At 41.9% G+C, this 23,278-nt stretch overlaps 3 protein-coding genes across 7 annotated transcripts in view; 1 reads left to right on the top strand and 2 right to left on the bottom strand.

The window, feature by feature from the left end:
- LOC6612577 (allatostatin-A receptor) overlaps positions 1-15,600 on the bottom strand; it is a 67,763-nt gene extending 52,163 nt beyond the window's left edge. For 2 of the 4 annotated variants that reach the window (XM_032725151.1, XM_002037046.2), the window contains exon 1: positions 15,238-15,600. The gene's annotated coding sequence lies outside the window, so the exon portion shown is untranslated. Of the gene's footprint in view, positions 1-1,975; positions 1,995-15,237 lie in introns of those variants that run through there. The other 2 variants (XM_032725149.1, XM_032725152.1) reach the window with 2 other exon arrangements.
- Positions 15,601-16,524: 924 nt separating this feature from the next.
- LOC6612578 (nucleolar complex protein 4 homolog B) lies at positions 16,525-18,372 on the top strand. Of its 2 annotated transcripts, none has more exons than XM_032724524.1 (4): positions 16,525-16,746; positions 16,804-17,509; positions 17,579-18,108; positions 18,171-18,372. In XM_032724524.1, exons 1-4 carry the CDS (start codon positions 16,609-16,611, stop codon positions 18,285-18,287), a joined length of 1,491 nt encoding a protein of 496 aa, XP_032580415.1. In that variant the 5' UTR covers positions 16,525-16,608; the 3' UTR covers positions 18,288-18,372. The 2 variants fall into 2 exon arrangements, with proteins under 2 accessions (XP_032580415.1, XP_002037083.1); XM_002037047.2 differs by having other exon boundaries at positions 16,526-16,746; positions 16,801-17,509.
- On the bottom strand, positions 18,297-20,605 carry LOC6612579 (pickpocket protein 28). Its single transcript, XM_032724523.1, has 5 exons — positions 20,415-20,605; positions 20,049-20,352; positions 19,730-19,878; positions 18,626-19,434; positions 18,297-18,565 (listed from the first exon to the last, which is right to left on the bottom strand). The coding sequence occupies exons 1-5, from the start codon at positions 20,603-20,605 to the stop codon at positions 18,309-18,311; spliced, it is 1,710 nt and encodes a 569-aa protein (XP_032580414.1). The 3' UTR covers positions 18,297-18,308.
- Positions 20,606-23,278: the final 2,673 nt, after the last annotated feature.

The following is a 23,278-nucleotide window of genomic DNA, read 5'->3' as shown; positions in this document are numbered from 1 at the left end:
ATTAGTTATGTTCTGTTATGGGATATGTTTGTGCTACTCCATAACTCGCATTACGATGTTGATTGGTAATCGCAGCCATCGCATTCCAAAGGACCAACTGCCCACCTATTCGAATGGGTGTGTGGGTGTTGGTTTGTGCATTGCTCATACGCCACGTGGCCGCATGTGAAAACGTTGAATAAAATATGGCCCGAATTGATGGAGACGGTGGATGCCATAAATATTTCATTTTCATTGGAATTGCCTTTTCACAATTCGTTAAATCTGGACAATAATACCCGTCTTAGTCCCTTTCTCTGTTTCTGGTTTTAATGCTTTATTAATGCGCAGTGATGTGAAAGTTCTTCAGAGCGGAGGCGACGACTCGAGGCAATGAACAGGATGCCTGGGTCAACGGTTAAGTCGTCTTAAAACACTAAGGACGAGAGTGGACTAGGCGACTGGGGAATAAACGGGAACCACCAAGTCGAAAACGTTTCAACAGTCAACGGAGTGGGAAGTAAATCGAAATTGTTCACCCTTCCATTGATTTTTATATTCAGGGCTCTAATTAGATAACATTGATATTGTAAAATATTTGTTTTCTGCGAAAAAAAAAACAATATTAATTTGAATTTAAAAAGCATATAAGCTCTTGAGTTAAGCAAACACTGAAATAGATCTGTCGATTGCAGCATACAAATATGCAATACAAGCAATCTCAGCCAGGATTCTGCCATCAATCTCAAAGGCCCTCCTCCATCAATATAGGCACATCCCGGAGGGAAAGCGAGGTGTTACATTAGCAGCAGAGCTCAAAGCAACCTCGAATCTGTGTTAAAAAAAAAAAACAAAATCCAGGCCCCTTTGGGCCCCATTTTGAAGCCCTTTAAGCCCCCATTTGGTGCCGTACACCTAGTCCTGCAATCTCAGTTCTGGAACCCTTTTTGCGGTTGTTGTGGCTGCCGTCAGGACGACGCCATCCAGCAGCTGCCACGCCCTCCCCCACCCACACTGAGCAAATGGGGGGCTGCAAAGCATATTATATCGGCATATTAATAAACATAATCCAGAAATCATATATATGACGACCCGCCGCCAGATGATGATGGGCCATGATGAAGAAGGAGGCAGCCCATCCGACAACCAAGCCGCCCGAAAACAGCCTCCGTTGTAACATTTTTCATATACTTTGTGCATATTAAATTCATTTAAAGATTTGAAACTTTTGCTCGTTTCGCGGGCAAAGTAAATAACAAAAGTAAAGCTTGCACAAAGCGAAATAAAAAACGGACCTGGGAGCAAGGAGCAAAGACGAAAATGTCTGTAAATGAGTAATAAATGCGGCTGCCAAGTACTCCAATAAGGAAGAATGTAAGTCGGGGGCCATGTTCCTGAGAAAGACCTCACCATGAAATTTGTTTAGGTTCCTAGGATGAAGTCTGGTGGAGCGGGAAAATAAGGAAAACAAAACAAAAAGAGCAGACAGCAGCGTTTTTCCTTTTTTTTTTGTTTTTTCTTCAACGCCAGCTGTTTGTTTTTTAAAGTATTTTCTCAATCACCGGTCGAATCGCAACTGGCCACGCCCCTGGCCACACCTACCGCCTTCATTATGGTATGCTAATTGAATGCATAAATAAATTTGTTGCCTCAATTTTTGGGCAGTGAAAATGGGGCGAGCTTATATTTACATAGTGCCAACATCTGATTTTGCACTTTTTACGGTCACTATTGTGAGCGTAATTATGGAAATTGATTTTCCATTCTTTCGGGTCTTGAAACTGTGCTCTTCTTCTTATTGCTTTATCAAATCGAGAGTACTGTAGTTGCTTTTATTTTGGTTGAATGCGATAGTAGAGTAGAGTATATTCTTAACTTTGTTTTGCTCAATTTTGCTGCCAATATGCATGCTAAGAACGTGGAAAATGTTAAAAATAAATGAAATAAATGATATATAGCCTTATAAATGGGACCAGCTGCAATGCAATGGCCTCACCTTCACGCCTCGCACGCATTTCTGTCAGCCATCAGTCAAAGTCAAAGCCAAAGGCGATATAGAATATCCTGGACAAGGATACACGGCCTACAGGAATACGACGATTTATGCTTAGCATTTGCCATGACGAGCCTCTACCACGTTTCCTCCGACACCTGGCGATGTTTGCTTTGTGTTCGGTAGGTACGTGTTTCTTGCTTTTTTGTTTTTGTCGTTCTGTAAGCGAAATAAGTAAAATAAAATGAAATAGAACAATAGAAGGGGCACATGCTAAGTTTCTGGGGAAAATGCAGAAGATGAGTTCAACCGGCAAACGGCAAACCACTTTCAAAGCAATAAAGCGAACAATTTTTACGATTAATGGTGAAATAAAATATCGCTTTGTCCCAAAAAAAAACGGCTCAGCGTAACCCACCTCTGGCCACACTTTGCACACCACCAAATCAAGTCCAGACACTGAGAGAAAAAAAGCTATCTAATAGCTGGAACACCTGCAGCAATATAGCAGTGGTATATTTTGGGGTTACTCACAAAATGTGTGAGAGGTAATGATGAAATTTGCTTCGATTTGGCTTGGAACCTGATATCTTAATGATTATTTCTGCAAGTGTCCTTGGTGCTGCGTGTGGAAATTTGATAGGTGGTATAAAAACAAGCCGAAAAGCGAAACCCGAGACCGAGGCAAACGAAATCGCAACGTTTTGAAAGGCAGAAACCGAAGGAGCACAGGGCACAGGAGCTTTCGGTGAAGCAAAGATTCGGCCCTGGCTGCAGTGGCTCATAAAAATGCCAAATAAAATGGGGAATTAATCAACTGTGCCGCGACCTGACCTCAGAAATCCTCTCCTTTGCCCTTCGGACTTGCGCGACTTACGGGTTCCTGACCCTGACCTCACCCGTTCTGATGGCTTTATATTCGCCGAGATTTGTGGACAATGTTGTTGAACCCCATCGTGTGTACCCGACTGAAATTGATATCAGATTATTATGGGGTGAAAGGGTTGCAGAAAGTGATAGGTAATTATAAATAGCACAACAATGTTAACCTTGAACTGAAGGAAGCGTTGCATTTCATTTTGGAATTGGCCCATTAAGATGCTTTCATCTTATCCTGGTAAGCAATATCGTTAAATATATGAATATATATTGCTTCCTTTTATTGATCTATTTTTTTTTGCTACATAGAAGTACATTTATCTTAAAGATATTGAACACCGTACCACAATGTATCGGCATTTTACACGAAAAAATTTATCTATTTTGCTTACGGTAATAGAGGCGATACAAAAAACCTGCCAGGATTTATGTCAGAAGAGCGCACTTGACACTCCTGAGAAAAGCCGTGAAAAACCCGAAAAAAAACATATATAAACATGTATACTTTTGCTTACTGCAGCATTTCGGTTCGCATCTATTTTTCGGTATGGATAATTTATGATCCATATTTCTTTTGGCTGTGCGCTCGCCATCAAAACAGAAGCACAGCTTCAATAAAAATTCATAAATTATTTGTTGATGCGTATTGAATTAAGCATTTGCTACGCCCATCAAATTTACACATGTCACAAGGAAACACACACACACACACACGGAGCACGCCCAGTTCTTCTTACATTTGTAGCAAGCATAACATAAATAACAAAAAAGCTGGCAACTTTTCTGTGATTTTAAATTTATGCATAGAAGGTGGCGTGTGGGAAAAACTTTTGCCGCTGTCAATATAATTGAAAAAATTTTCCCAGCCACGCCCACTCACACACACGCGCGTACACACACAATGTCAATTGCAGGACGTATGCCTATTTGATATTTATCGTGACTTGTTTACATTTTGATATTGTTTTACCAACATATCCGCTGGCCAAAGGAACAGGACATTCCTCTTGCCTTTGCATATTTTTCGCCTCTGTTCTTGGCTTCATTGAGTGGCAGCATTTAAATATGTGGAATACATTTGCTGTCAATGTGTGGGTGCCAAGAATACGATGGTCTGTATGTCTGGGAAAGGGAGAAAATAGAGTGACGGAGAGGAGAGTAGATGGCGTTAAAAGGAAATGCAAAGCAGAAAAGCCTCGGATAATCTTCCATTTGCCGGAAAAGTGAGTATTCCACTCGGTGGCTCTACTGATTTCTGTTCACAAGAAATCGTATTAGTATAGGTGATTTCAATGTCTTAAATTATCTCATTTTCAAATTAGCCCATTTCATTGTAACCCTTATTGCGAACATGTCGTATGAGTGATATCCAAGAGTTTTGGTCCCTTCAATCATTCACTACCCTCAGCACCTGAGTTCGACATTTTCGTCGTCTGTTTCCAACACTTATCCTTGGCTTCTTACTGTTTTTGGGTTCTTTTGCAATTCTGGGCGGTCGTCCAAAAATGGAAAACGAAGTTAAATATTTTAAGTTCATAAGCCGCACACAAATCCCTCGCAAAATTAATTAAAACAAAAAAAGAAGCAGCACAATGGCCCCGAAATAAAGTTGGAAAACATTAGAAATGTTTGTTGGCGCTGTTATCATGTGATTGACTTGACGAAGGACAACAAGGACGACGAGCTAAATGGCAGAAGCGACGGCTTATGCCTCGCATTAATTAACTTAATACACGACAAAATAAAAATGAGTATCCGAAAAAACAACAAAACGGGGGTGTGGAATAAATATGCGCATTAAACAAGACCGAATTATGTTTCGAATCAGGGAAAATCGGGCACAAAATGAACACATTTACATGGGGACCAACACGAGGGTGCGTTTGATAAATAAAAAAAAGTAAAAGGCATTTATGACAAATATTTAATCAAGCCAAATCGTTTGAACAAGCTGAAATTTGTCAACCCGAGCCAAGCTAAACGAAATGACCGAGGGACGCTGAAGTCTTAAACATTTGCACCCATTTATTAGAACTATCAGAAGTTTGCAGCTCTCTTCCTTTCTCAAATCCCAAATAGTTGAAAATCTGGCAAATCGAATTCGAAAGAAAGGAAATATTTGAGGAACAAAATTCTTGGATTGCCATACCGATGGCAAGATGCCCTTACAAGCTTAGAAAATGTATTTTTCCATACGCACTTATAACTTATAACTTATTGGTACTTGACCAAATCCTTTGAAGATTTCGAAACAATTTTTAGGTCGTCGTCAGTCTCCCAAAACCAAATGACCAAATGATTGATGTCCACTTTTGGGGCCCACAAGCCTGCATAGAAAATCAATCCGCTCATCGAACCTTGGCCACCCGAAGTTAACCGGAGATCAGGGGTAACATTGCAGGGTATCGGGTAACCCTTTACACTGTGGCTAAAAGATGCGGGAAATCTGCATATATAAAGGGATATTTAAGCACAGACAGACGCACACTCACGCACATTGACAGCGCCGTAATTTATTGCTTCGTTTAATTTTTGACATTCGATGGGAATGGAAAGCGGGGCGCACAACAGTGCGTATGCTTGATGTGACCAAAAATTCGGCCCCTGACTTCAACAACTGTTGCCGCCTTTTGGGCGTTGGCCACATAAATTTGTGTTCTCCACCCCAAACGCGTCTTCTTTGCCCCCATTTTCTCGAATTGCCCCAAAGGCCAGCAGTAAGCTGTAAACTGTTTAAACTTTTGCTTTTTATATGCCAAAGAACTTTGCAGTGCCAAAAAAGTGGTGCGCATGAAACCGGCATAAAAATAAGCACAAATGAAAGGCGCTACCAAGTTTTGACAACTTTATGAAAATTGCATCAAACATATATGGCCGGGTGGGAAAAGAAAGAAAGTGTCACTTAAATCCGGAAAGGGTTCATTAGGGCTTATGGCCCGGCAGAATGGCAAACACAAATACATATACATTTGTACAGGCATAGTATATAGAGGCGGTCTGATTCAATTTAAATGTGAACACAAGAATAATGCAAAATAGGGGAAGGCCATAAATGTTTGCCTGCCTGCGTAGGTGTCTATATCCATACATCATGGCCCCGACCATATATTTCTCCATATCCGGGCTATGTGCGTGTCTATGTACTAGCTTATCTCTTACTTAGGCTTAAAATGGGGTCTACAAAATGTAGGGCGAATAAGGCGGGGAAAGGACAGGCTGGGGGTGCGAAGAGGGGCATATTAAGTAGGGAAGAGGTGAGCAAATGTCCTTCATAGGGTGCCAACTGTCCTTTGTACGTGAGCTCACTGGTAGTGGAAAGGCGATCAGATTCTAAAACGAAAACTGCTTTGGGAACCCCAATTCTTTGCCTCATAAGTGCGTATTAATAAAACAAAAGAATCTACGTTCATAACAAATTAGCTAAAGATATTGCCCAAAAGGGTAATTAGTGAATATTTTATTTATTAATAATGATAATTAATGCAACAAAGCAGAACATGCCCTACTATTTGGCAGCTCACTCCATTCTTTTGGCTGGCAAATTCGCCAAATCGAGACTAGTTAGATTTATGGCACTGGAGAATCCAATCGAGACACTGCCCATTTGTCTTTTCATCAAATGGTATCAATCTAGTGCCGCCGGCTGGCTATCGATAGACCGTGATTAATCGATAACATTGAATCCTTGCCAGGAGGCGTGAGTGCGAGGGCGTGGCAACTTGTTAGCCTCTGCAATTTCATTTCCCATTGTGCAAGGACTCTGGCGACAAGGACGACTGCTATTTGTCACAAATCGACAGCGACAGTGACTGGCTATCTCTTTTCTTCCGTTTTTTTTTTTCAGACAGATATCAGTCAAAAGCCGAGGCCACATTGACACGTATAATACATTAGCATCGGTTATTGTCTTAGCGGCGTTATGCACTGCAAAAACGGGTATTTAATTGAAAAAGGAAAGGAAGGTATCGACAACGTCGAATTATGCATATCGGTGATATCGGAATAGCTTCGATTAAAGATTTCAAGATATCTTATGATGGAATTATATGAAAATTTAAGCAACATTAGGTGCACTAAACGGCAAACACAAAACGCCCATGAGACTCATATTTTCGCTGAGTGTGTCCTCAAATATCAAGTATCAAGCAATCAGCCTTGGATGAGTGGGATTTTTGGGGAGGGGACCAGAGATAAAGCTCGTTTACCGTTACCGTTTTTCGGTATCTTCATCTAGTTATTTTTGGGGGAAGGACTAACATTTAGCCAGCACGTTTATCGCCTCAACGCGTCTCAATATCGCAGCCTTTGCCACATTTGATTTGTTTCGCATGGGTGGGAAATGCGCGTGGGTGACGATGTATATATGTATGTATGTATGTTATGTGTATGTATATGTATATGCATATGTACGTGCGCCTGGCTGACTTTCAGTGGGCCGCAGACCATACAGAATATATCTGTTTGCCTATAGGTAACTGGGCAAACAAACCGGCAACAAAGGATTGCGTACCAATCTATTTACATGCCTCGCTCCATAAGCCTTTTGCAACAAAGGAGCCTAAGAACAGACGCACGAGGAAATTCCTGGCGAATCCTTGAGGTTTTTGTGTCCACTCAATGACAGCGGCAGAAAAGCGTGGCAGTGGTAGAAAAAATCTATTTAAATGTTTAGCCGCCAGACCACGACTCGATTCAAAGAAAATTTTACCGTTCCAACAGAACAAAAAAATGTTCGAGAGCGCTTAGATCAAAGTTTAATCGACCCCAGCAAATCCCGGAAAAAAGGAGAAAAAAACTAAGTGAAAGGAAATTGAATGAATTGGAGTGTGCGACGGGATAACAAGTGATAGAATTCGCCTCAATTGAGTTCATTTATTTGATGGACAAGTTGGGATGTTGTTAAATTGCAAAGGTCTATAGCGTTTAGAAGGGGATTTCAGTTTCAGGATGAACACATTTTTAATTGACTTTGGTAACTTTTTTTTTAGATTCATCAACAATTTATGTACTATTTGGGTAATTCCTCTATACTTTTAGTAAATTATATTGATAATTAACACACTTTTTTCTTTGAAGCTTATCACCCTTTTTAATGATTTAGTCATCTTCACTTTTCTAATAATGTAACGTGAGGTTTAGAAAGTTTCCTTACGAAAACTAGCTGCTTGACATATTGAAATCGGCTTTGAGTATTGAATGCTATTCATCGACTGCCACTTTGAATATTTTCCATTGAAAGAAGAAGAAATCTGCAGAGTAGAATCCTTTTCAGCGAGTCCATCAAAGGACTCAAAGCAGCAGCGAGAGGAATGGAGAAATGTCAGCTGTCTGTTATCTGTTTTCATTTGCTCGACTGTCCGGTTCTGAAGGTAAAACTCGAAATTTGCTTCAATTAATTCAAACCAGAATAAACGAGCGAAAATGGAGGGGGGCGTGGCCATGGGCGGGAAGTCAAAGAAGGCGAAAGTGAAAGTGAAAGTTCTCGTCGTCCATGTCGTTGATGTCCTGCGATGACGCTTCACTTACAACAGCGTAAGCAAATATTTAATTTGTGCGAATGACCACATCCGTTGTCGTTGGTCGCCCCTTGATGCACTTAGAAAAAATTTGATGTAAGGGGTAAAAAAATGTGTCAAATTAAAAGGATAAATTCTTGATTTAAGCAAAAACCGACTGCCTTCCAGCTTATTTAACGCGCATATATATTTTTTATAAGTGTAATACATTCTGATATTTATCTTATTCAATTTCGCGCAGTGCCTATGTTTACCGTTACGTCCTAAGTGGTCAACACATGCGGGTCAAAAGGTCTGACCCCCCAAAATGAATGAAATGGCCGCCTGGCATGACAAAAAACCGGCACGCAAAACCCTCCAAATGAATGAATGCGAGGAAACTCGGAGCCCGGAAAATCGGTGGGAAAATTATTGGGCGCCGTTGGGGGAGGAGCGGAAAGTTAGGAACATTCACATGCCACATTAACTTCAACCGCTGCCCAGTTTTTCGGGGACTTTTTCGTTTCGTTTTCCTTTCTTTACCTTTGCCCCACTAATGATTTCATTAATAAAATCAAATTAATCTTCTCAATGGGCGGAACTACTTAGTATTTAAGCAGGAGTTATGCTTGTCGAGGGGGGGCGGGGGCGTGGCGCTTAACTATTCGCTTGTTTTTCCGCAAAGCAATTTCGCTGGGGTTCGGATAAAAACAGGAACGCTGCTTAGTTTTGCTATTGGATTTAAATATTATGTATATGTTATTTTATTATAATTAAAAAATATTTTATTTGACAAACGTTTTCGAATGAAGTTTAAATTTATTATTTTTGCGAGTGCTTACAAATGTTGCAATATTTCAGAGTTTTTTCTCCTTTGCGGAAGAGAAAAATGTAGCCGAAATAGCAAGGTTCTTGGTTGTTAGACACGCCCACAATTACGTTGGCCCAGCACCGCCCACGCATACATCTACAAACATACACGACACATGCATTGTTGACTTCATAATTTAATGCCAGAGCCACGCCCACCAGCCCAAGAGGAGTAGGGGCGGCGGCTGCTGCTTAACCCGCTGGCATATTTTCACATTTCTTTTGTTCAGCCCTTGGCCCCGCATTCCCTGAATTTCCCCCAGTTCTCCCTTGCTCCCCTCTGGTTGTTGCTCAAGCAACCAACAATCCTTTGTGACATTTGACTCGTCCCACGCACACACCCACACACCCACACACCCACACACACACACCCACACCGACAAGGACATGTTTGACAGTGACTACTGTAACATGCACACTGCATACTTTCGGGCGTAAAAGTTTTATTACTTGGGTGGCGAACAAAAATTATAATTTTCGGCATTTTCGCCTTAAGTTGTAAAACTTCTTAGTCGCAAAATGAAGTGCGGAGACGAAAGGCGCAAACCGACGTCAACATACATTGATCATAAATTTTGAACATGCCAGCAAAAGGACCAAGACGTCAATATTAAAATTTGAGTCGTGGCTAATCATGTGCGAGGAGTTCGCACTTGCCAAATTAAACCTCAAATTAGCAGCTTAAAAATAGTAATAGGTAGTTGTTGTCGGCACTTTAAAGGACGCATAAACATAAAATAATAGCCGGAGGTAGGTTATATTCGGTGCATCCTCAAGTTTGCATCCTTTTAGAGCCTTCAATGAATATGCCAAAGCTATGATTATTCGTTGGGAAAATTATGGCAAGGCAGCAGCTCACATTATAATTTTATTTCAATGAAAATATTTGTGAAAATGAAAAGGCGCTGCTGGTGCTTCTAATAGCAAATTCCCTCACTTGAGCCGGAATTAGGTTTCACTCCACAAAGTTAAGTGAGTGGGAAAACAAAGTTTAATGGAATACCGGATTGAGGCTTAAAAGTGATAAACAATTGGTTACAATTTTCCTTTCGCATATTATATAACAGGCTTTAGTTGCTGTTTTCAAATATATGATAATCCCGAGAAATTTGAAAAGAAAAAACCTTTGATACACAAATACTTGTGGCCCTAACTTTAAATTCTAAAAGCCTCAGGAGTTTCTTGTTTTATATTGTGTAACTTCTATTTTTGATGCTTTGATATCATTTCTTAATTCACTGCAATGAAAAAAATCGATTCGTTCGTTAATAATGAAAATAAACCTTTAAGGAAAGAAATCAAACTTTAGGGATCATCAAAAAGTTCTACAAAAGTGTATCCAACAATTTTATAGTTTTGGTAGACCAGTGACAACTTTTTTTTTTGATTGATTGTTAAGATTGCAACATTGCAGAGGCATAGATTTGCGAAGAGGAACACATCCTCGAACTTGCCACTAAAATGAACATGGCCCGAAAAGCCGCAGAGTTCATTAAGTACCCAAGTGGCTAACTACAACATCATGGACTTCCTGCTGTCCCCCGGAATTCCTCGATTCCCCGTCATCATCCTTAAATTTTGTCCTCGTCCTTTCGGGTTAGCAGTCCAGTTGTGAGTCCTGGTTGTCTCCTGCTCTGCAGTATCCAGTGTCCAGTGTCCAGTGGCCAGTATCGCAGTTTTCCCCAGTTTCCCATGTTCCCCAGCTCAACAGATCTCTCAATGGACACTGGCCGTAGAAAATTCTTAGAATTCCGGAAATGAATGTGCGCAATTTCGCATTGGGCAAACAGAACAGACAGAACCAACTACATTTTCGGGTCCCCAGTGCCGGGAAATTCATGGCCACGGTTGGATGGAAAGTGAGTGGTAAGTGGGAAATGGCAACTGAGTGGCACCTAGGATTGTGTTCCGACTAGAATGAATTGCAGCTAATTGGAATGTGTTGGAATTAAAATGAATTGGACTCGTATTGAGTTTGAATTTGATTGCAGCAGCATACCATAGATAATTTTCCATATTTTAAGATATTTTGCTTGGATTGTAAAATGTATAAACGTGTGTTTTGTAGAGGCTATAACATTGGGTAATTAATACAATTTATTTTCTTCTTTTTTTTTAATTTGCAGCTTCACGGAAATTACGTAACAAATTATTTCGAATAATGCAAATAGGCAGCCAAATGTGCAGTTTAAATATGCAGTAAAGCAACAAACAACTTTCCCTCTCATCCAGCGGGCATACTTTTGTGTATATGGCCTTAATTATGGCATGTGTGAGACGATTGCCGAGGCAAATCAGTTTGTAATTTATTAATCAATTATTTAGCAGTGCGAAGGCACTTCGGAATCCCACTCGATTAGCATGCAGCAGCAATCGCCGACAGCCACAGAGCCAAAAGCACCAAAAGCACCACTATCGCCAGGAACAGCAAGGGCGGAGATGTGTGGAGTGGATATGGACTTCAAAGTGACTCCGGCACCCCCTCGATTCCATTTACTTTCTGGGAAAACGCGAAACGCCGCCTGCTTTCATCTTGATAATCCAGATGAGCAGCCGGGATGACGCCCGATGATGTGCCAGCGACAACGCGAGCTTAACTTAATTAGCTAATTGTGAGGAAGGCGTTCTTGAAAAGTGCCTCTGTTCCTTTTGACATTTCATATTTTGCGACAGGATCTGAGCCAAGCCCAAGGACCTGCTGAACTATTTCCGGGAAAAACCACTGGTATTTCCAGGGGCTGCCAAATGGCATAGCCTCAAACTATTTAGCTGAAATTACCTTTGTCAAGTTGATTGCGGATACTATGTTAACAAATAATACGCTTTATGAACTAAGACTTTATAGTACATGAATTTCAAGTAAGCCATATTAAAAATAGACACATTTTTATGAGAAACATTTCCCTTCTATAACTGGAGTACGGAAAATGTTGTACGTTTCGTCGTATTTTGCGTAATTTCCCAAAGTAAATAACATTTTCCAAAACCAAACGCCCAGTCAGCCAATCAATTGAATTTGTTTTAATGAATTTTCCATGAAAACGGCCTGTTTTCGCACGCCCTTAACTTCTGAAGTGGCAACTAATCCGGTCAATAAAAACGTTTTTTGGGTTTGACGAACATTTGCATTTAAAACAAATTAAGATGTGCGTTACTTTTTTCGATTATCATTTTTGCTTGGCAAGCAGTTCACAAATCATTTGTGTTTACATGCTCTCGTCCTTGTTCTTCGCCTTGTTTTCCGCCTTTTTTTGTCCTTACGCTTAAGTGATGTCAATCAATTAAATTTACACACCAGGAAAAAGGAAAACAAATATAAAAGCGAGAACAGAGGCTGTGTGGAAAGCCACTGGCTGCGCTTTTATACATTTTTCATGATACTCGCGTGTGTCCCTGTGTGTCGTTTTTCCTGCCCTCCGATTTATCCTCTGCGGAAAAGCTTCAGCAAAATTTGTAAACGTGTTTATCTTGTTTCGCCTCTGTCTTTTTGCCCTCCGTGTGTGTGTGTGTGTAAAGTAAGCTTATGAGTGGTAAGATGGGCGGTAAAGTGTGTGGAAAAGTGGGCGGGGCAGCTGGATAAGCTGGGCGGAGAAAGAGAACTGAGGACCCCAGACAGCACAATAACATTTGCATTTGGCTGAGGTGTAATTCCTAAGCTTTATGGCAAACATTATTATTACTGCCGGAATTGCTGCATTTCATTTAGTCAACTTTTAAGAGCAAATGAAACCAGCTAAATGTTTATGGCTCAACTGATTAGTCCGGAAAACAACTGTGGATTTTCCGGGGCCTCTTACAGTGGCTACTGCCATTGGAAATTGGAACAAATTTTATAAATTATATTCTATATATTTAATGCATTCCTTCTTATACATTTAAGATGAAAAATTGCGGCATATGATTGAAACAATTTGACAGTCGCACATTACTTTGTAAAAATACATATACATTTGACGAAACGTTTATAGTTTATTATTTTAGTAATAATTTTCGTTGGGAACGTGTTCGTACATCTTTTCACTGCTTTGGAATTCAGTGTGATTCCTAATTACCCAGAAGTTGCACGCCATTCAACCCTTTACGTACCAATTTGCCAATGTCCTCGGTGGAGAATGAAAATGTGTCTTTTTCTATCTAGGAAAATTGCACCTCAAAGGGCACAGAATTTCGAAATATTTTCCCGCACAGAGGGGCCATTTGCGAGTCCCTCTCCGAAAAGGGGAAAGATATGAGTCCGACTTTATGAACCCGGCGTCGGGCTCTTCGGGTTTATATGCGCTTTCTGGAGTAGCGTGGCATGAGGGGCTCTCGAGGAGGGGCAAAAAAGTGGTCAAAGCCTTCGAGTCAAGTGCTTATCAGTTGTTGGTGGGGTGAGCGAAGGGGAGGGTGGATCGGTGTGGGTCGGAAAAGGGCAAGGGCTTCAAAGCAACTTGACTGACTGCACTTTATGGTTCATTTGCATGCCTCAGATGAGCCGAGGCCTGGACCCCGGAAACTAGACAAAACAAAAAAAAAAATAGAATGGAATGGAGCAAAAATCCAAAGGCTTCAGTTACATATAACGCATGCCACCGCTTTTCCTTAGCTTTTCACCAACCCCACAACCCCCCAACACCCACCCACCCAGCGCCTTGTGACTATGCGTTTTAGGTATTTTTACTGCTGCGTTCCCATTTGCTAAACAGAGAATTTTGAGTTGCTTTTTCATTTTTAATGCCACATCTTGGTCGCTTGGACAATGTTTGCCAGGAGATGGGGCGGGGCTAAGGATGCTAGGGGGCTGAGGGGCTCGGCGGGACTTCAGGACTTGTGTGCCTTGTCCTTGCCTGCAGCGTTAAATTCTTGTTAAAATATTATGAACAACTTTTTGCACCATTCTTTTTATGCTTTAAAAGGAATCCGGCCAAAGAAATCTCGCCCGCCAGGCCTCTCGGATTTTTCCGATTTTTTTTTTTTTTTTGGTTGCCAAGGTTGGTCAAGTGGCAAAATACTTAATGATACCACATCAATTTGTAAAATAAATGCAATAATTTTGTCTGCTTCTCGAACGGAATTAAATCAATTTGTTTACGAACGTTTGGTAAATATTTAGAGGATCTTACACCATACGCCAGATATTTTTTTAAACACTCTCGCTTTTCCCTTTAAAGCGTTTTCCAGTGCAATTAAGCAAATTTCTTTAGGGGAGACAGTTGAAGTGCGCAATTATTTCAGTTGATTTCACCTGAATTGACGCGACTGCTGTTTGCTTTGAGCCAGGTCCTTAACCAAACACTTTATGGCGACCGCCCGCCCATGCATTCTGTACCCGCTGCTCAAGGACCTCGATTGCACCCCACCCACGCCACGATTCACGGCCATGTCGCACCTAATTAGGCCAATTAAATTTAGCTGCAAATTACACACGTTAAATGTGTAAATTGGGCGGCCAACTGAAATGGAAATTAAATGCATGTCGCATGTGGCGCATCGCATCGCATCGCGTGCTAATGCCAGATATCTGGATACCTGGATTTTGATTTGGATTTGGATTTGGTTTCGGTTTAAGCGGATGCACTGACCGCGCCCTCCAGCCAAGGGATACTTAATTCGCTGGCAAAGTGGCGAGTGCAATGGTGTCACGAGAACAATTGGATTAATTCCCGCGGGTTCGTCATGAAGTGCGTTCAGTGACCAGCAATGAAAGTGAAATTCTATGCACATGACCTTTTTTAACCCCATTTGTACACTTGATTAAGACTTAATAGCCGTATTAAAGCTTAAACTGTTTGTATTACACCCGGGAATCGCTTAAAATCTGCCACGCCAATCTGACCTGACCTTTTTTTTTTTGAGAGAATCATTTTGGGTCTCATTAATCAAATGACTAGTAAATTTAAAGTGTCGCCGGATGTAGAGGTTCATTAAAGGGAAAGGTGCGAAAATCCCAAGCCTCTTTTGGAGAAAAGTCTCACTTTCGAAGTTGGTTTTAATTCAATTACCGGCTTCTTGACTCAATTTCCGCCGCCAGTAGCAACTCACCTGATTTGATTCCTCGAATTCGCTGGACAGTGGTGGTAAACTAAAAAAAAAAAAAAAACAAAAACAAATAGAAAGGTCGATAAACTTGGGCACAAAAAATACGGCACGGTTTTTGCATTCACTTAAAAACTTGTTGAAGTAATTTGTTTCCCTCTGCTTGTTTATATTTCAGGCAAACATTCTTGTTTATTTCGTAGAGCACATAAAAAAAATCAAGAAAAATTGTGAATTGTTCAGATATTTCTTAAAAATGTACAATACAATTTGGAACTTGGATTTTGCCGTTTTGAAGAGCTATCCTTAGCCTTATTTCTAGTCCGCAACACAACCGTCGGTCAGGACATTCGCCAGCGAACTACGCGCCATCCAAATCGAAACAGTCGCAAGTGGGCGCAAAACCAAAACACAGGACGAAGTCTCAGCCGAAGGACCCGAAGGATGTGACTCGAGTTGAGCGTTTTCGAGCGTGGTCGCCTACGGAAAACACTCAGCATATTTTTGAACTTTTATTTTATTATTTCATGAAATATTACAGTACTCAGCATCACAAACACGAGAGTTGGGATTTTATTATATATAAATTATTTTATTAATGAAAACAATTATGGAACCAGCATTTGAACGTGTTCAAGCATTATAAAATTTTTAAAGATATGAATGCACAATATGGCTAATATATTTATGCCTTAAAATATAAAAAATTAATTGTAAAAGAATATTTATTTAAAACAAACGACGCTTTAAAGGGTATTTATATTTAATTATATGTTTTTTCCATTTGCGGAATTCGAGATTACATATATTTCAAGTTCCTTTTCAGTGTTCCCAACGAAATCGAAAAGAACGCAACAGGCGCGCATGCAAATTCCCAAAGGAGCAAAAAATATTTGTAAACAAAGCGGCTTCGTTTGTGAGCCGAAAGCGAATTTGAGCGCAAAATTGGTGAGTGAAACTCAAACTTGAGTGACTTTCCTTGTGAATGAAAACGATTGCAACGAATTATTGTTTTATACATATATCGCAGCTGAATTAGTTATAGCCACAAATAATATTTGTCTTTCGGGAACTTACATTAATTAAAATGCACAGATATAAACCTAATTGTTAATTTATATTTTCCGCTTGGCGCCCTAGCGAAGGTACTTTTTGAACTGGCAGCGCGTGCAAAATATCGATAGGCCCAAACGTGGTGTATGCGCGTGCAAAATATCGATAGGCCCAAGCGTGGTATATGAAAAATACCACACGTGATACTCTGTGTATCGTTTTCCGCTGAGCTGGCAACTCCGCGGGAGCACGCGGCATAAATTCATCTTATTTTTTTTTGTTGTGCGTATTAATATGTTTTAGAGCTCATTTACCAAACCGAAAATGAAACGCTTAACTGTGAAAGTGGACGATGACACCGGGGAGTCTTTGGCCAAGAAGCAGCTGCAGTCCAAGGCCAATTCCCTGCTAAATGCCGAGAAAGTGGACATCAAAACGCTCAAGGGATTCGTACAATTGCTGGTAAGTTTAACAAATTAATAATTAACTACGTTAAATGAAATTATCTGCGCGCAGAAGAACACGCCCGATAATATGCCAGCTGGCGAGGTGATGAATACACTCGAGGTGATATTCAAGAACCTGCTAAAGCGAAAGGCAATCGCCGGCACCGAAAGGCAGGGCCTCAAAATCCAGGAACTGTACGAGGAAACTTGGTTGCTCCTCATAGAGCATCTCCTGGTTGACTCGGAGAGTTCCGTTGCTGTGAAAGTGTGCATGCAGCTCATCAAAGTGGAGGCCAAGTATCCCATAGCACCCAACAAGGGTTGGCCCACCCATCGGATTCGCGGAATGCTGGGAACCCTAATAAATTGCGATGCAACTCCCACAGCAGCACTGGCAAACTATGGGAAATACTGCAAGAACCTAGATGTATTGGAGATAACCCTGAAGCAATTGAAATCCTTAGTGCCCGGTGAGGACTTCAAGGACAGCCCCATTAAGGCCATGAACCTTCTGTCCATTCTAAACCTCTTGGATATGGGAAAGTCTGTGCTGAGCACGGCGGACTACCACGTGGAAAGCGCCAAAAGACAGACTTTCAACTTCGAGTTAAATCGCAAAAGACTGAATGATCTCTGGGTGACTATTATGGCAAAGGGCAACGAAGTGGACGAGAAACTGCATCGTCAAATACTGGTGGTGCTGCTGGAGCGCGTAATCAACCACCTGAACGATCCCATCCAGCTGACCGACTTCCTCATGGACTCCCTGCACCAGTTTGGTTGGTATTTTGTTTCCGAAACTGAACCGATCCTTTCTTACGACTGTTTTCTGTTTTCCCACTTTTCAGATGGCCCCATTGCCTTGTTGGCTCTTCAGGGAATCTTCACGCTCATGCAAAAGCAGAACATCACCTATCCAGATGTGTATGAGAAGCTGTACAACATGTTATATCCCCGGATGTTCCATAACAAGTACAAGGCACGCCTGTTTTACCTGGCCGATATCTTCCTGACCTCCACCCACTTGCCAGAGAATCTGGTGGCGGCATTCGTGAAGCGCCTCGCCCGCCTGGCCCTTCAATCGCCGACCGAAGACGCCGTTATTATGATCCAATTCGTTTGCAACCTGCTATTGAGACATACTGGATTGCAGAAATTGATTCGCGCCAGTCATGCAGCCGATGAGCTCAGCGATCCTTACAACCCAACAGAAACGGATCCCGTCAAATCGGAGGCCATGAACAGTTCGCTGTGGGAAATCACGCTGCTGCAGAAACACGTTGTACCAGAGGTGGCCAATGCTGCCCGGTTTATCAACTCCTCGCTGCCCGTAATGGAATTCGACTTAGCACCCCTCTTGGACAGAAAGGAGTGCAATGTAAGTGGAGAAAATGAATGATTCTTTTAATATTGATTAATCGAAACATTTTGCTCTTCTAGATTTTCGACGACGAATTACAGTCGAAGGCCAAACAATTTGCTCTGAACTACGAACGTCCTACCAATTTGGCTTTGCCTAAAAACCAATTCGTGACCAAGTACTGGGACCTCATCTAGATTAGTGTTACTATGCTAAGTTTAAGCAGGATTAAAGTGCTGCCTGTTATTGGGCTGCTGATGTGCCAACTCGGCCTGAAACCAATCGGCTGCTGAAATGTATTTGATGTTGCCAGGGGTCCGACTCCTCTTTAAGTTCATTTGATGCACCCTTGGCTGATTAAGTTGTCGAATCTCCGAGCAAGTGCGACAGGGACGAATCAATGCGAAGTACACACACTCTGCAATGGATAGAAAGCTGAAGCCGAGGAATAATCCCATGAGACCTCCAACGCCAGCTGCAGGAATGTACGGATGTGTGAATTCTTGGCTGAGAAACAGGTAAATTGAAAACTCACATAGAAAATCGGAAAAGCCTATGAACTCGGTCTGCTTGTTTGCTCGGAAAGTTGGGTCCTTAAAATACATATTCACCACCGCTACACTGCGCTCCACATAGGCATCGGTAAAGTTCCAACCACCATTCGAAGGTGTCTCCCTAAAGCCGTCTTGCGATATTCTCGTCGAATAGGCAATTGCGCTGAAGGTGAGATCGAAACACGATGGCAGGCACTCGTCAAGACATGATTCCATCGCTATTATGGTTCTAAATCGAATAAGCTCCACACATTCCCTCTTGTGCAGTGGGCATATAGTGTCGTTCGCGTTCAATCGGGGCATGTAGAAGGTCACACAGCCGCAGTGGCGGATTAGCCAGCCGGAAAGGCACTCCGCCACGCAATTTCTCTGTGTGTAGTGGGCGAACCAGCGAAGTTTCAGCTCATTGTGGAATAAACAACGCCTGCTCCGACGGTCCACATTGCGTAGGTGCTTCTCCGTAAGGATTTTCGACGGATCTATGCGCAGCTTGGTCTCCATTCCGGGTGCCAATAGGACTCCGGTCTCCCGGACATTCGGCGATTCATTCGGGCTGTGCAGGGCGATCTTGAAGCCAACGCTGCTGGATGAAGAGCAGTAGTAGGCATCCGCCTGGACATCCAGGGTCAGCGATAGTCCCAATGATTCCCCTGTTCCTTGGGCTCGTCGCGGATAAAGTGGATTATCCCCGTCCGGCTGAAAGCCTCGCTTGCGATAGCCCAACTCGGCATGCCAATTGACTGCATGGAATCCCTCAGGCAGACTTATATTCCGATGCGAGTAGGGAACTCTTTGGGGGATTATGATCGAGAAAATGTAGCATTTGTTAGTAAGTCTGCTTATTGGAGTGTAAATTCCTTTCTTGTCTACCCTTTGAAAAGCTGGAACCAAAGCCATAGCCCAGGGTTCGCAACTGACAAAAAGCGGGCTCCAAAGCTTTCATAACTTTTGAAAGGGTTGGAGCCTAGAAGTGTGCTTCGCAAACAGCTTTTTCAAAAGCTTAATCTGTGGAGGGTTGACGAAATGAAGGAACTGAGAGAACTGAAGATATCTTAAGCTTAAATAAATATAACTTTTGCTCCCACCTTTTCCGGTACATAAACCTGGGGTGCAGCATATTAAAAACACAGCATAGACCTTCGTCGGTCACAATGGGGTGAAATAAACGTGCACATTCGTAATCATCGGCGCCAAAACGACAGTGAATAACCATTGACTTGCAGGGCTGTGAGATCTGTATGATTAAAACACATAAGCAAACGAGGTATTTATATTGGAGAAGTATCTCAAGGATGGTCTTGAGAAATACAACAGATAGCACCAGCTTTTTGCTTGTTCCTATCCAAGATTAATGGATGTCGCAATACATATAGCAAACTAAATAGATTTGGAAACGTTTCTTACATTCAGTATAAACTCCTCCCAGCGGGAATCGTTGCTCTTTACCAGTTCCACGTCCACCTTCCGCCGACAGAGCAACTGCAGCATTGCGAACTCCACGGAATCGTTGGAAAAGTGTTCGACCCTTTCGGCCAGAGCCTGATTTAAATTGCAGATTGTCACTGCCGGAAAAGGCTCGTTGGCAATGGAAGTTAGCTCCGGATCGATGCCCACAATAACCGGGTTTGTGTTCCATTTATCGAAGGCGTCCTGTATTAAGTAAATGGCGAGCGATAGCACCACTAAAAGGGCTATTCCGAAAAAGAATCTTCAAAATGATGACGAAGTTTAGCTCAAACTTATCTGTTTTACAATTAAAGTTTTCAATACCTATCACTTCTTCGCAATTTGCTGTTGTTTATATACTTTAAACCATGGATTGTGGTATTTCGACAGAACTCGTCCTTGTTTCTGGACAAGATTCTGCGCCAGGTGGACAGCGTGATTTGCAGATGCTGTGGCCTAGATCGCCTTTGTTGACTCCCAATGAAAGCCCTTCGTCGATTACGTGGCACTCGCATCTTCGGTTAAAGTTATACTGAGTTGTAAGTCCCCCATAATTCTACTTATTTGTGCCCATTTCCATTTGAAAATTATGAAGTTTGTTTATTTAGTGTCATCTACTTGGCTGAGCAAGCACTTCGTGCACTACCTAGTAGTAGAGAAAAAGAGTTAATATACTTACCCTTTCATTAACATATAAATCAACAAGAATTGCTTAACTGAACGTTTTATAGTTTTATTTATTTTACTTAGGTTACGTTTCGCCAACGTGTCCTGCCAACTTTGAGCCTCGAATGGCGGCAATGCAATTAGAGAATTTTCGGACGCAAAGGAATGCCTCATTAGGAGAATCAGAAACAGAGTCCTCAACCGTCACAGGAGCCCAAGTCAAGTCCCGGCCAAAAAGTGGGATCCCCCAATCGAAGCGGGAGAAGTTTGAGCCGGGCCAAAGGCTCAAGTTTGCTACAATCAACATGGTCAAACGCACAAATGGCGAATGAGATGGTAGCAGTTCGGCAGAAAGAGACGTCCAGATGGTCAGGAGAAAGAGACAGACGGTTGGTTGGGGAACCACAGAAAACGACACTTGAACGAAAATCAAATTAAAAGCTTCAATGGCAACAGACGAGGACTTGGATCTGGTCCTGTTTTTGCTCCTCCTGCTGGCCACATGTCACCACATGGCACCTGCACACACACGCACTTTGTGAGGACTCAACTCGACTCCATTGAAACAAGTTCATAAAACACTTAACCTGACCGAGCTGACCAAATGTCCCCTGGGAATGCGAATGCCCGACTGAACCAAGCCGGTCCTGTTGACTTGTTAGCAGTTGATGTCCGATGCCTTTCGAACCACCTACGTATGTATGTATGTGTGTGCTGCGTATGTACATATATCTGTTGTAACCCAGCATATCGCCCACCGGACTACCAGCCAGGCGAACCACCCACCGAACCACCGGATGTATCCGCATCAATGAGTGACCAGGCCGAAAGTTTCCCCTTCGTCTGCGACTTGGCCAGGGCTCGGGATGTGAACTTCTCTGCCGGGGCATCATCAAAAGTTACCAGCAAATTGACCTAATCTATGTACATATGTATGTCCAGCAGAGTCCAAGGCACATGTACTCCAAAGGATCTGCAAGGGAACACTGGACGAAACGAATGAACAGTGAGTAGGATCGATTTGTAAATTCATTTACTTACGCTATACATCACCGCGATTTGTTAAGCCGTTGCATAAGAGCATTTTAGAATATTTCTTATTTGATTTTGTAGACCTATTCGACGTTAGAATACGTTTTTTTTGTCAGTGAGACTGGGGAGCGGTTTTGGATTTGGGAGGCGTGTGACGCTGCCCGCTGTGCTCCGCCATTAGAAATCGCTTAGGCCGATGGCGACGATGCAATTTACGGCGGCTAATAGCAGACAGATGTCTCTGCACATGTTTACGGGGTGCACCATAGGCACACATTACTGCGTTCTGCTTTGTATGTCTGTGAAAGTCTCACAGACAAGCCGTCAAATTATCATGGAGGTGCTGCTGAAACGTTTCTGTATTATTAGAGTTAATTGCAAGGCTTTAGTAACTCCGTTTTTTTCTTTTAACATCACCATTTTTTTTTATTTAAGCCCCTTAGAGTACGGGAATCGAGCCCAAATTCTTTTCTCAAATTTTGAAATACACAGCGTCGTGAAAAATCATAACTTACCCCTTATGTACATATATACGTAAATGCATATATATATCCAGGCACTATGTGTGTGTGTTAAAAAATCTGAAAATGATAGAAAAATGATTAATTGCAGTTGGCAGTAGTTCAGCAGTCAGTTGCTGCCACAGCTTTTCCCGCCGCTGCTACTGTGGAAAATGCAGAAAATGCAGCCCAGTAAAGCTCACAATGCACACACACACACACTGGTGGTGGTGGTGTGTGTTAGCATTCATGGCCGTCCAAGGGTGTGTGTGTGTGTGTGCAGCGGAGTTCTACTCTTCCCCAGCCCTTTGCCATTTTCCTATTTTCGAAGAGTATGAACAATTTAATAGGTCTTTTATTATCTACTTTAATTCATAAAACCTGGAAACCTTTCTGTTTATTTAAGGTGTACAAATCTATGCCTAAAAGCTAAGTTTGAAAACTAAAATTTCGGTTGAATTTACTTTAATTGTTCGCACAATTTCGTAGGTATTTAAATGTAGCTGATCTTTCATATATTTATTTTGCTTTCTAAGCATAGGGTATTGAATATTCAACGCGATTTTCGTTTTGATATCCCATTTTTGCTGCCTTTTTTAACACAACAGCAGCTGACTGCGGCGATATTAATGATAGATATGCGTTCGCTTCAATGCCCTGCTCCTTTCTGCCCTTTCTCCGCTTTCACTCCGCTTTCTCTTCCCTGTTTGAGTTATACGATAATATTTCTGTTATTTTCTGGAAGGGCTGACGCTTTAAATTAGAGCTTTGGCGTTTAAACAGCTATTAAAACCATTTTAACTATAGGCATTGTGTGTGTTTTACGACTGAAAATTATTAATGAACAATCCGAAAAAATAAACGGAGAAACAATCCTAATCCTAAAGCAAGCACTTAGAAGTAGGCCATGAAAATAGGCAATGAGAGATGCATTGGGCAGATGCTTTATTTGCGAGTTCTGTTCTCCGCCAAATTTTGGTCGTTTTGTCC

This window comes from Drosophila sechellia, chromosome X (assembly GCF_004382195.2).
Source record: "Drosophila sechellia strain sech25 chromosome X, ASM438219v1, whole genome shotgun sequence".
In the NCBI taxonomy this organism is placed as follows: domain Eukaryota; kingdom Metazoa; phylum Arthropoda; class Insecta; order Diptera; family Drosophilidae; genus Drosophila; species Drosophila sechellia.
Note: the sequence above shows the minus strand (reverse complement) of the source record. Positions and strands in the feature narration are given on the sequence as shown.